This window comes from Enhydra lutris, unplaced genomic scaffold (assembly GCF_002288905.1).
Source record: "Enhydra lutris kenyoni isolate GAN:26980312 unplaced genomic scaffold, ASM228890v2 scaffoldscaffold27, whole genome shotgun sequence".
Classification (NCBI taxonomy): Eukaryota; Metazoa; Chordata; class Mammalia; order Carnivora; family Mustelidae; genus Enhydra; species Enhydra lutris.
This window is the reverse complement of record NW_019154111.1, coordinates 2306682-2318684: the sequence shown is the minus strand read 5'-3', so window position 1 is coordinate 2318684 and position 12003 is coordinate 2306682. Positions and strand designations below refer to the sequence as shown.

Sequence of the window (12003 nt, the reverse complement as noted above, 5' to 3'; positions counted from 1 at the left end):
GCTGGTCCGCATGTGGCTCCTTACTAGAGCAAATAAATGCAGTCTTTCACACTCAGTATGCAACTATCCATCTGGAACATGTATTTTTGTACATTGCATTGAGAAGCTCAGAATTAATGAGCTTTCATTTGTCAGGGACAACAATATATTTTTATCTCCACACTCAGGCAGTCCTCATTGCTCTGTCCCTGAATCTGAATATAGCCTTTAAGGAACTTGACAGTCTCAAAGGGTACCATGTTGATCTGTTGTATTAATAATATCATGTTGGTAGGGTGAGATAAAAGGAAGTAGCAAGTTTTCTGGGTGTCTTGGAAAGACAGATATGTAGTAGTAGGTAGGTGACAGCAACCACTGGAACTTACTGGTGTATGTTGGATTCCTCTATTAAAATGAATGCCTTGTTATACTGGTGCTCCCTACTATGAAGAATGGTATCTGAAGACCTATAAATTTTACAAGAAACATATATCTCATTAGGATATCATGCTCTGAACCATTTAATTGGATCAGTTTCTTAAGCTTAAATTCTGTAGATCCAATGGTTCTAGAAGTATTTTTTGTGTACTAAATGAAGTTTATGGCAAAGCCTAATAAGAAAATCAAAATAGCGGTCCCAAAATATGGTAGCAAAGTCAAGCTCCTTTTTCCTCTTTGGGAAATAGCTTCTGCTTTGCCACTGGGGTCTAGTGGAGACTAAGTGCCTGACTCCAGATCACCAGATGGCCATGAAACTTGCTCTATCTAGGTGCGGCTACCTGACTCTTTGTCGTTGACTTGGATATGCTTAGCAACATTCCACACCCAACTTGGAGTGTAAATAGAATGGAGGAAAACTAGGCCATGAAAGTCCAAATAAGTTGCACTAGCCCTTGCTCTGGGAAATTTTCCTTAAGCCACACTGTGACCTCTAAGAGTTTTTTTTATAAACAGTTCAGTGAGGGTAGAACGACTTCACTGGTTGATGTATTAGGACTGACTGCATGCCGACTACTGTGATAATACGACCCCTCTGAGGGATGCCCTGAAGGAAAGAGAGGAATGAGATTCTTCTCAGGAGACAGAAATTCAATTAAGACATCTGGTTGTTTTCTTCCCTGAGAGGCTGAGGTTTATGTGAATTTCTTGGGAGTTGCCTATGGCCTACCTTGACAGGCACTCAGAGGGAGGAAGATGGAAGGAATGGGGATTAGCTATTTGGAGAAAAATTATTTGGTAGGATTTTTTCAGGGTGGGCTTGGAGCAGGAGAATATTATAGCCCATAAGAATTCTCACCAAAATGCTTTCAATTCTGTAAACTTTAATAACAGTTCAGGTAAGCAGGTGTGTTCTAAAATCCTTCATTTTCTCAAGGGTTTTTTAGTGACTTCATAAACAAATAATGGGACCAAATGGAGCATATACAAGGACTTCCTAAAAGTCTCACCTGACTACTACCACTGCTACAGATACAATGTGTCCGTGTCAGTGACTCAGCCCTGATACAGTCCTGATGTAGTACTATAACCTAGGTACCCCAGTAGCCCCTTTCAGCATGGAAGGAATAGCTATTGTCCTCACTGGGAATGATAAGTCTAGATTTGGATTTTCCATTTCCTGCTATCTTCCCAGCACCACCATCCTTGAATTAACTGAATGCCTTATATACCCCACAACAGAAGAATGTTTTCCAACCAAGGAAGTCACTGTACAGTGATAGTGGTGTGACAGTAGGCTGATGCCCATGGAATTCAATGAACTTGACATAAGCTTTATCACCTAGAATCAACTAGCCTTATAAGAGACTAGGATGAACTACTGAAATCATAGCTCCATTTTAAGGTGGGGAACATCTCCAGCGTGTGAGGTGCTCTCTTGCAAAAACCATCTGTTTCTCCTATAGCTAAAATGTCAGTTAATAACACACATAAAGGTGAAGCTCTCACATTTGCCTTAGTAATTCATACACAAAGGGTTGCTTTTAAGCACTGCAAGCTAGGCTTTACCAAGAGGTTTTTAAATCCTGGACAGGACAAGACTTACTGCTGGAACTTGCTTCCTGAGAGGAGTTCCCTTGTCCCCTAGCTGGACTGTAAGTTTTCAACAGTCCACCTGTAGTGGCCACAGGCAAAACCCTCTAAAATGCAGTTTGGTTTCTGAGATTTTGATCCTCAGTAACTGTCAATGAAAACTCTCAGTTGGGAACTGGAGCTAGCTGCAGGGGTGAGGTGAAAAGAGAGGAAGAAAAATGCAAGAGTAACAGTTGGAGAGAATGGAGTCCCTGTAGCAGCCAGCGTAATAGAAAGGGCAAGCAGGAGTTGACAAAATCTGGCCCAGACTCATGTTTCATCTGCTGTGTCCTATGCCCCAGTTCACTTTTGTATTAACCTCTCACAACTAAGTCTCTACCCAGAGCCCTGCAGAATGAATGACCGGGATCTATGGCTGGTGCTGAGAGTCATATGGGCAAGGAGAAAATAAGTGCAATACCTTTTACAGGTTCCCTCCCAGAAACCTTTTCTCTCACTCATGCTTCTAGTTAGCTCACTCTTTGTCAGGCTTCCTTTTTCCCTTCTGGCATGTGTAACTTGGCAAAAGCACATGTTAACTCAATGCAAGTAATAAGGGTTTTGTCACCTCAAATGGCTTAGTGGCCTTTTTCAATGGGTCAATGATCCCTTTGTTAGAATACAATCCCTACTACCTAAACTTCAACTGCCTAAGGGGTATATTTGTCATCTTTGTCAAAAGGGGTGGAAGAATGGTTGTCACGTATAGTCACAATATGGAGATGTACAAATCATCAAATCTGTTGAGCAGAAGGCATACAGGCATGCTGGTGTGACCGAGAGCATCTATTTAGGCTTCAGTGTGAGGCTGGACATAGGGACAGCCTGTGTCACATGATCTAGACTTCCTGTCGTGGCAGCTCAGTAGTTTCCCATTGTATTTCTAATCCAGGACATGTATTTAAAGATTCTGGTATAGATGCCAACATCAGCTCTCAAAACACATCCATCCAAAAAAGTCAATATTCCTTGAAGTACCCCATTGCAGACTGCTGGGGCGGCTGTGACTTCCTGCCGGAACAAAAGGAATATAGGGTTATCTTATCTTTCCGGTAAAAGACACAAGAAATAAAATGGGAAACTGAAGGCACTGAGAGTACATTACCTTGCAGGGTTGCCTCCTTCCTGGAACGATGCCCAGGCACAGCATACTATCTTCGATCCTGTAAGTTTTATAGGCCTCAAGGCACTCATTCCTGTAGACTATGGAGATGTTCACATTCTGCAGTGAGTTGGGCTCCTTGGCTAGAGAAAAGAAAGGTGCACAACTTCCTTAAGAGTTAGTAGATAACAAACCTCCTTTTCTCCTTGCACTGTTTTTCAGCACCTTTCTTCTTCTGGAAGAAAGGACAAGAGATCAAATACTGAGAGAAATCACAGCTGGGGCTGGCTGGAAAGTAGGAAAAGATCAGATTACCCATTTCTCATGATACAAGTGTTTATCTCTTTATAAAAGAGGCTAAATTCCTAGAAGTGATAATGCAAAATATGAGACATCTCTGCAATGAAATCAATTACTTTAAAAACTCTAAATGCTTAACTGACTGCGCTTGGGTGGTATAGTCAATTAGGCATGCAACTCTTGGTTTCGGCTCAGGTGGTGATCTCAGGGTTGTGAGATCGAGCCCTATTTCAGGCTCTGTGCTCAGTGTGGAGTCTGCTTTAAATTCTCTCTCCCTCTGCCCCTCCCCAAAGCCTCGCAAGTATACCCTCCTTCTCTTCCTCTCCCTCAAATAAATTAATAAATCTTAAAAATAAAATTTAAAGAATAGCCTTAACATGGAATTCTTTGTTATTTTATTTTAGTTTTTGAGCTTTCATGTTTATTATTTGTTCCACAGTTTAAATTCATCACTGTCTCCTTTTAAATTTTTGTATTGAAATATATATGACATGTCACAATGTATAAATTTAAGGTGTGCAAAATATTTATTTGATATATTTATAGATTGTAATGTGATTGCTATTGTAGCTATAGTTAACACCGCTATAGTCACATAATTATCATTTCTTTTTTGTGGTGAGAGTAATCAAGATCTAGTCTCTTAGCAAGTTTGATTATAATATGATATTGTCTGTATTCATTATGTTATGCATTAGGTCTCCCAGACTTGTTTCTCTACTAGTTGTAAGTTTGTACCCTTAAATAACATCTCTTTTACTTTGAAATTTCTAGATTCTAGAGAGAATCTAGTTTTAATTTGTCAGATCAGAAAAACTCAGTATCTGCTAAAAAAAAAAATTACTTCATTAGCCAGATCAAAATAAACTGAATTTTGGAGGTAGGGTAGGGGTAAGTTGCATCTCTCTTTGATACAAATGTCATAACCCAGATGAGTCAAACGTACTGCTCATCAGGGGTACATTTATTTTTTCAAAACTCAAATTAACACTCACAGGACAAAATGTTTCTACTTGTATAGAGGACAGAATGCTAAGTGAAATAAGCCAGATGAAGCAAGACCAAGACGGTATAATCTCACTTCTATGTGGAATCTAAAAAAAGCCAAACTCACAGAAATGGAGAATATAATGGTGGTTGTCAGAGGCTGGTGGGTGGAAGATATTGGGGGGAGGGTTGTTGATCAAAGAGTACAAACTTTAGTTATTAGATGACTAAGTACTGGAGATTGGACGTACAGCATGGTGGCTATGGTTAATAATACTATACTGTGTACTTAAAACTTCCTAAGAGAGTAGATCTTAAATACTCTCACCACACCCATATACATAGGGTAAATATGTGGAGTGATAGACAATTAGCTCAACTGGGGGCATCATTTCACATTGTATATATTTATATATACATATATATATACACACACACAATATATGTATATACACTACATATACACAATATATATACTATATGTATATGTACTATATATGTATATGTGTGTGTGTGTCTCTGTGCTGTGGGTGTGCATATATATATATATATGAACATGACACTATATATCTTAAATCTATATAATCTTTATTTTTCAATTATATACCTCAATAAAGCTGGGAAAAAAGAATTTCTGCATTTTTGATATATTCAAGGAAGTGTACCTCAAGGTCTGAAAAGAACAGTTTAAAACGTTTGGGGCAATGGCAGCACAGTTAGAAAAAGTGACTTCTATCCTTCTATCCTGACTTCTATAAATAGAGAATCAAGGTAGATGGATGGGTGTAATCTGACAAGCTTGATCAACATGAATCTCCTTTCTTCATACTATGGTATATAGCAATAATGAATATTAAATACAAAAACAACTTACTCATGAGCTAAATTGTACTAATAGCTCCTCCTAAAGGTCTCTCATAGAACTATATTGTACATTCAGACCATAGTTCCATTTTCCTTATAGTCAGCCCTACCTTCTCCCATAGCCATTACTCTCTTGATTAATAGCTACAGATAGCGGTTTCGAATTTGTAAAATATTGGAATGGGATAGTGGGCAGACAGGCTCAAAACTTAGAAGAGAAAAAGCTGTCTTAATTTGCTCAAAGTTTTTTCACGGAATCTGAGGCATGTGAGGTAGAAGAAAGCTGAGATTGAACATGTATTTCAGGAGATTCAGATTACATGGAGAGCCTCCACTGTTACAAATGGTAGTCATTTTTTAATTTTGTGAAGGAATGAGTGAATGTTCAGAATGTTACCAGTGAAAAATGTTTCAGAAATATTTTTCTCTTTTTTTATTATGTTGTTAGCCACCATATAGTACATCATTAGTTTGCTTTTTTATAAGATTTTATTTATTTGAGAGAAAGAGAGTGAGAGAGCAAGCACAAGTTGGTGGAGAGACAGAGGGAGTAACAGACTCCCCACTGAACAGAAAGTCTGATGTGGGATTCGATCCCAGGACCCTGAGATCATGACCTGAACTGAAGGCAGATGCCTAACCGAATGAGCCACCAGGCACCCCTCAGAAATATCTTTCTTTTTTTTTTTTTTTTCAGAAATATTTTTCTTAAACTTTTTATTATTTTTTTTTTTTTTTGGTATCACAATCGCATACAGAAGTTCTGCCTGACTTAGCACAGTATTATATATTTATCTTATGTTTAATACATGCATATTATTTCTCGTTCTTTCAAGGCTTTAATCTCTTTATTGCCTAGAACAGTTTGAAAACATCTGATATAGTTTGTAACACATTTTGGAGTTCAGAAAATTGATGCTCCAAAGGCAAAATGGCCAACCGTTACCCAGCAAATTAGGACTAGAATACAAATGTCTTCTTCCCACTAACACCTTTTCTATCATGTCTGGAAACAAAGATGATAGCAGGATACAGTGGGGGGGGGTGAATGCTTGAAGGACTCCTTCAGTGAGGTATAGGGAAAGGGAAAAGAGATGACAAGGATGAATTAAGAGGTTAGAAAGAAGCCTCATTGGGAAGAATTCAGACGCCAAGAGTAGAGAAGGGAAAGAATGTGTCCTACTCTGGGAGAAGAGGATTATCTTGAGATCACTCACAGTCATCACATAGGTTGTAGGCCCATGTGGAGACCATGCACATGGTTCCTTCATGGACAGGTTCTTCAGGCAGGTTGACCAATTTCACATAGTCATTGAGTTCAACACTTTCTCCCAGCTTGATTAACATGAGGTCATGCTCAATAGAAGTGGTTGAGAAGTATGGATGTTGGATCATCTTCACATGGCCAACTACTTGTATATCCTTTTCATTGTCATTTGATGGATTTGTAATCCCCAAGACCACCTGAAGCTTTCTGGAACAATGTAGTTGTTTGAGAGAAGACTTGGCAGAGATTATTTATTCATCCTTATGAGCCTTTTTTAGCCCCCTCCCACAGACCTTATTCTCTACTACTGAACATGTCCCCAGAAAGCCTCCCTAACCCCACTTCATTGGGCAGAGGCACCAGGCAGGGATGCGGGTCTCTGCCCAACCAGAGAATCCAAAGCACAAAGTGGTTTGGGGGCTTATTACTCACGGTAAGTTGCAGTGTGCGGCTGTGATCACCCAAAGGGGGTCGATCAGAACTCCAACACAGGGCAAGTAATCAGATTTCAGGTAGACCAGGTATGGGGGAGTGATGTCATTTCGGTAATTTGGATCAAAAGCCAGAGCAACTGAAAAGAGAAAAATAGACAGAAAATTCTGAGATTTTTGCAGGGATCACTAGAAAAAACAAAGGAAAATTACTTAATAGGTTTAAGTTCCTACCCTTCTCCCCAGTACCTTTTTCTGTAAGCTAAATTTGCAAACTGGCTTACTTTCTTCTAAAAACATGAATAAAATGATAGAAACATATCAATTTCAAAAGATAAAGGGGCTTCCCTTTTATTGTCAATAAATATTTTTCAGATTAAAATGCAGGTTTTCTTAAATATCTTCTACAATTCAGTAAACATATGTTAAATCAACTCCTGGAGAACTTACTATTTATACTTTTTTAAGAATGCTTTTACCAGTCCCACCCCTTTCTCCCTACAGCAATGCAAGGCAAAACAATATAACTGCCATTTTAAAGAACGGGCCAACTGCTATCACAATCTGAGGAGGGGGAGATAATTCAACAGGTTAAGTGCGAGCATCTCGTGTATGCCAGGCTCTGTTACAGGGGTTTGGGCTATACACAGAATGAAGCAGAGAAATACCCCTGCTCTTATACATTCTGATGAGAGAAGACATTCTATAACAGTAGACACAAAACATAAGTAAATGGTCTAGTGTATTACAAGGTGATTGGTGCTATGGGAAAAAATAGTAGAATAGAGAAAGAGGAAAAAGCAGTACAGAGATGTGCATGTGTGTGGTGGGACATTCTGCAATATTATACAGTAGTCAGGATAGGTAGGCCTTGTGGACAGGATGAGAGATGACCAAAGAAATGAAGGTGGGGGGGGCGCCTGGGTGGCTCAGTGGGTTAATCCGCTGCCTTCGGCTCAGGTCATGATCTCAGGGTCCTGGGATCGAGCCCTACATCGGGCTCTCTGCTCAGCGGGGAGCCTGCTTCCTCCTCTCTCTCTGCCTGCCTCTCTGCCTGCTTGTGATCTCTGTCTGTCCAAAAAAAAAAAAAAAAAAAAAAAAAGAAATGAAGGTGGGGGAGTTAGATCATCAGATATCTGGGAAATAGGGATCCAGGCAGAGGAAACAGTTGGAGCAAGAGTCCTAAGACTTTTTTTTAAAAAAGATTTTATTTATTTATTTGACAGAGTGATCACAAGTAGGCAGAAAGGCAGACAGAGAGAGAGGAGGAAGCAGGCTCCCTGAGGAACAGAAAGCCCAATGCAGGGCTCGATCCCAGGACTCTGGGACCATGACTTGAGCCAAAGGCAGAGGCTTTAACCCACTGAGCCACCCAGGCACCCCATCCTAAGACTTTTTTATGGAGCATCATAAAAGCCAGTTTGGCTGGTATGGCAGGTGAAGGGGAGAAGAGCAGGAAAGGATGGAGGCAAGAGCCATGATGCAGAGTTTTGTAAAGCCTCATAAGGATGTGGGACTTTCTTCTGAAGGAATGTGGAACAGCATCAGGGTTTTGTGTAAGGCAGTGATGGTCATTTCCTTATGGAGAAATGTTGAGTGTAGAGGTAGAAAGCAGAGAGGCCTGATAGGGGATTTATATGATAATCTGGGCAGATGATAGTGTCTTGGCCATTGTGAACAGTGGAGGTGGTGAGATGTGATTGGATTTGGGATATATTTAGAAGATAGAACCAACAAAATTTTCCAAACAGATTGAATGTGGGGTGTGAGAGAAAGATTTTATGAATGCCTCCAAGGTTTTTTGCTTGAGTAACTGGAATCTGTAAGGACAAGACCAAAAACCCTTGAATGCTCTGCTGTGTCTATTAGTTGAACCTCTGCTTTCAACCCCTGCCTCTGCTTCTCATTCACTCCTGACGGCAGCAGTCCTGTTCCGGATGGGCCCAGAGTTGGATCACAGTCTTCCCTGGTATTAGGGTTTCAGTGTCCATGCCTCCCCAAAGAGCATGCAAGCAATAAAGCTGTTTGGTTTGGTATTAGAGTTTGGTATTAGGGTTTCAATGTCCATACTTCCAAAAGAGCATATGAGCAATAAAGCTGAGGTGAGGCAGGCAGACAGTGTCACCGGTGGAAAGCTGATGGGGGCAGTGGCAGTGGTGAGGGAGAGTTGGTTCTACACACTTGTAGTCTGGAACATGCCTCCGGTCTCTATCTGTCTATCTTTCATGATTCCCCTAGGATTTCTCTTTGGCAAGTAAAGAGAAAAATGTGAAGATACTCACCAGGCAGGTTCAAGAGAGTCCAGAAGAAGATAAACTTCATATTGATTTCAAAAGCCTTTTAAAAGGATGAAGTTCAGCCTAGGGTCTCTGGAAAGGATGGAGAGGAGGGGTGGAAAAGGACTAAGTAAGATATAGCAAGAAGGGGTTCCAGGGTTGAAAACAAAAAGATGTGAATTCCTTTAGTGGCAGGTTTCAGCTCCCAAAGAGATGTCCACTGGTCAGAATGGGGAATGATGTCAGGTATCAGAAGGACAAGAATGGAGAGCAGGTGATTTGGTCCCTGACAGAGAATGGATCTGGAATTCAGCATCTTGCTTTCCCTTTTTGGGGGAAAACATACCTAATCTGAGAGATGTTGGAGCTCAGAGTGTTTCCCAGCCCCCTCTTTTCTGGTCCAAACTTCATCAAACTCTGAAATCAGGTCCTTCAGGACAGTGACCCCTCCCATCTGTGTGATGCTAACCCCTGGTTGTGTGACACAGACATTTGTCTCCAGCGGCCATAACCCAGCCAGCTGGTGCTGGTCTGACCCCTCTGCCTGACAATGAACCCCTCCTTGAGATAGATCAGATTTTCCTTTCATGACACTGTTCATCCACTCATTTATTCAAACAGCTGGCCAGTAATTTATATTATGTGTCTGACTTGTGCTAGGCTCTGTGCTCACTGTAGAGGATGCCTAATGTGAAGATGCTGCTCTGCCTTCAGAGAGCCTATAGACTAGTGGGAATGATAGGTTCATAAGAAGGCAATTGCAAAACAAAGCGTTCAGAGCTAAAACTCTACCGATATCATTGTCTAGGTGGAAATATTAGCAAAACACATTGTCCATTACATGATTTGGATCCAAAATACATAAGGAAATCTTTAAACTCAACAACAAGAACATGAATAACCCAATTAAAAGTGCATCAAATATCTGAACAGATACCGTCCCAAATGCATTAGTCTGTTGAGGCTATGATAACAAAATACTATAGACTGGGGATCCTGAACAACTGACATTTATTTTCTCACAGTTCTGGAGGCTAGAAGTCCATGATCAAGGTGCCAGCAAATTCATTTTCTGGTGAGAGCTCTCTTCCTGGCTTTGTAGGCTACTGTATCCTCCTGTGGTACTTCCTCTGTATTTATGTATACAGCTCTCTGGTGTCTCTTTTTATAAGGACACTAATCCTATCAGAACAGTGCCTCACCCTTAGGACCTCATTTCTCCCAAATTATTTCCTTATAGGACTTATCTCCAAATACAATCACTTTGGGGTTTATGGTTTCAACATAGGAATTTTGGGAGGATGCAGTTCATTCCACAACAACAAAGATGAAGTATAGATGACAAGTAGTATAGGAAAAGATTCTCAACATACATTAGGAAATTACAAATTAAGGCAACAATAAGATACCACTACACACCTGGTAGAATGGCTAAAGTTTAAGACCAAGAACACCAAATGTTGGTGAGGTTGTAAAACAGCAAGAATGTTCGTTTATTGCTGGTAGAAATACAAAATGTATAGCCACTTTGGGAGATGGTTTGGTGGTTTCTTAAAATCTAAACATAATCTTACCATATGATGTAAGAGAACGGTCGAGTTTCATTCTTCTACATATAGCTGTCCAGTTTTCCCAGCACCATTTATTGAAGAGACTGTCTTTTTTCTACTGTATATTTTTTCCTGTTTTGTTGAAGATTATTTGACCATAGAGTTGAGGGTCCATATCTGGGCTCTCTACTCTGTTCCACTGGTCTATGTGTCTGTTTTTATGCCAGTACCATGCTGTCTTGGTGATCACAGCTTTGTAGTAAAGCTTGAAATCAGGTAACATGATGCCCCCAGTTTTAATTTTGTTTTTCAACATTTCTTTAGCAATTCGGGGTCTCTTCTGATTCCATACAAATTTTTGGATTATTTGCTCCAGCTCTTTGAAAAATACCGATGGAATTTTGATCGGAATGGCATTAAAAGTATAGATTGTTCTAGGCAGTACAGACATTTTAACAATGTTTATTCTTCTGATCCAAGAGCATGGAATGGTCTTCCATCTTTTTGTGTCTTCTTCAATTTCTTTTATGAGTCTTAAACCATACACAAAAATAAACTCAAAATGGATAAAAGACCTCAACGTAAGACAGGAATCCATCAGAATCCTAGAGGAGAACATAGGCAGTAACCTCTTCAGCCACAGCAACTTCTTTCAAGATATGTCTCCAAAGGCAAAGGAAACAAAAGCGAAAATGAACTTTTGGGACTTCATCAAGATCAAAAGCTTCTGCACAGCAAAGGAAACAGTCAACAAAACAAAGAGGCAACCCACGGAATGGGAGAAGATATTTGCAAATGACAGTACAGACAAAAGGTTGATATCCAGGATCTATAAAGAACTCCTCAAACTCAACACACACAAAACAGACAATCATATAAAAAAATGGGCAGAAGATATGAACAGACACTTCTCCAAAGAAGACATACAAATGGCTATTTGACACATGAAAAAATGTTCACCACTAGCCATCAGGGAGATTCAAATTAAAACCACATTGAGATACCACCTTACACCAGTTAGAATGGCCAAAATTAGCAAGACAGGAAACAACATGTGTTTGAGGGGATGTGGAGAAAGGGGAACCCTCTTACATTGTTTTGGGAATGCAAGTTGGTGCAGCCACTTTGGAGAACAGTGTGGAGATTCCTCAAGAAATTAAAAATAGAGCTTCCCTAT

At 40.0% G+C, this 12003-nt stretch overlaps 1 protein-coding gene across 1 annotated transcript; it reads right to left on the bottom strand.

Moving 5' to 3' along the window:
- Positions 1–2828: 2828 nt before the first annotated feature.
- On the bottom strand, positions 2829–9360 carry LOC111152060 (probable inactive serine protease 58). The gene is made up of 5 exons (XM_022510345.1): positions 9283–9360; positions 7002–7140; positions 6520–6776; positions 3155–3294; positions 2829–3060 (listed from the first exon to the last, which is right to left on the bottom strand). The coding sequence occupies exons 1-5, from the start codon at positions 9320–9322 to the stop codon at positions 2911–2913; spliced, it is 726 nt and encodes a 241-aa protein (XP_022366053.1). The 5' UTR covers positions 9323–9360; the 3' UTR covers positions 2829–2910.
- Between the last annotated feature and the right edge of the window lie 2643 nt (positions 9361–12003).